At 41.8% G+C, this 1,678-nt stretch overlaps 1 protein-coding gene across 1 annotated transcript; it reads right to left on the reverse strand.

Moving 5' to 3' along the window:
* Window positions 1–591: 591 nt before the first annotated feature.
* On the reverse strand, window positions 592–1,099 carry LOC147096602 (histone H4-like). Its single transcript, XM_085974142.1, has one exon. It carries the CDS (start codon window positions 1,090–1,092, stop codon window positions 781–783), a length of 312 nt encoding a protein of 103 aa, XP_085830268.1. The 5' UTR covers window positions 1,093–1,099; the 3' UTR covers window positions 592–780.
* Between the last annotated feature and the right edge of the window lie 579 nt (window positions 1,100–1,678).

Below are 1,678 nucleotides of genomic sequence, written 5' to 3' on the forward strand. Positions count from 1 at the left end.
TGTTAACTGTTTCTCTCTACAGATGCTGCCTGATCTACTGATTATTTCCAGCATTTTCTGTTTTTATTTCAGATTTTGCTTTTGGTTATGTAAATGCGAGTTGTTATACACACACCTTTCACTTTCTCAGGATGTCCCAAAGTGCCTATTTTGAAATGCATTCTTGTAAACACAGCAGCCAACGTCACATCAAAGGTCTCACAGACGACAATGAGATAATGGAGGAGTTAATCGGGTTTTGAAAGTGCTGTTTGAAGAATCGAGTTTGCCAGGACACCAGAAAACTCCTGCTCTTTGTCGAACGGTGCCATGGGACCTTCTGCGTTCACACGAGAGAGAAGGTCCTTATTAAAAAAAAAATGTGGAAATAATCTAATTAATTAAAGACCTGCAGAAGACAAACACATCTCCGATCATGACTCGTGTCAAAGCTTTGGTACAATTTTATCCGATCGCACTCAAGTGTAACCCTGCACCCCTTGATGTTGCTGGAGACGATGTGGTGCTGATACTGCAAGAAGAGAACCAGTTAAAACCTGCTTCAGGCCAGCTGGGGTTTTTCTGCCCATTAACGTTAATGGGCGAAAACTCATTGAAAGTAAATCTAAAGAAATCAAACTTCTCAAAGCCACCCACAATGGGCTATTCCAAATGTTACAATATTAAACATTATGCATCGCATCCCCTACTCGTAAATAACCAGTTATACACCTTTCAAATATTTTGGTGGCTCTTAAAAGAACCTTTGGTTTGTAAATCACGGTTATTTCTCAACTATCTTCAACCACCGAACCCATAGAGGGTGCGTCCCTGGCGTTTCAGCGCGTACACCACGTCCATAGCCGTCACCGTCTTGCGCTTGGCGTGTTCCGTGTAGGTGACCGAGTCCCTGATGACATTCTCGAGAAAGACTTTCAAAACTCCGCGGACCTCCTCATAGATCAAACCCGAAATTCGTTTGACACCCCCACGGCGAGCCAGGCGACGAATAGCTGGTTTAGTTACACCCTGGATGTTATCGCGGAGCACTTTACGGTGACGCTTCGCTCCACCTTTGCCAAGTCCCTTACCACCCTTCCCTCTGCCTGACATGATTCAAAGTCAACGCTCAAAATAACCAAACGCACCCGTCCGCTGACCATTTATATACAGATTGAGCGGACCTGGGTGCAGAACCGCGAAAGGGGCGGTGTCGGCGTTCATCACATGACTGCATTTCCACCATCCACCATTTCAAACCAACCTATCCGAATGTAAATTAAAATATAAGGCAAAACTGGGTACGAAAAAGGGAAACATGTTCCTTTGTGCTTATATGTTGTTTCTGCAATTAATTTATGAATTAATTAAAACAAAAAAATCGTTTCTGTTGAACTGTCATAAGTTATTTCAAGTAACCTTCAAATACATGGGAGAAAAACGAATCATTCTTGGGAACCAAGTATATTTACTTTATCTATTAAAATGAATTTAATTTCGATTGAATTGCACTAACACTGGGAACAAACTCACTGCAAAAATCTCCCCATGATACTAAATCATTGAATTTACACCACAAATTTATCTGAAATCGCTTTGCTAAACTGTCTGGTGTAAAGAAAGGGTTTGCATTTATATAGCACCTTTCATGACCCTGGGATGTCCCAGAGGCTTCATAGCCAATGAAGTACTTTTGGAC

The sequence above is a fragment of the Somniosus microcephalus genome, unplaced genomic scaffold, assembly GCF_052327205.1.
Source record: "Somniosus microcephalus isolate GS21.2 unplaced genomic scaffold, FLI_Smic_1.0 unresolved_chr1, whole genome shotgun sequence".
Classification (NCBI taxonomy): Eukaryota; Metazoa; Chordata; class Chondrichthyes; order Squaliformes; family Somniosidae; genus Somniosus; species Somniosus microcephalus.

Coding starts and splice junctions, on each gene's coding strand:
- LOC147096602 (XM_085974142.1), bottom strand. CDS start 1,092: ATGTCAGGCAGAGGGAAGGGTGGTAAGGGACTTGGCAAAGGTGGAGCG.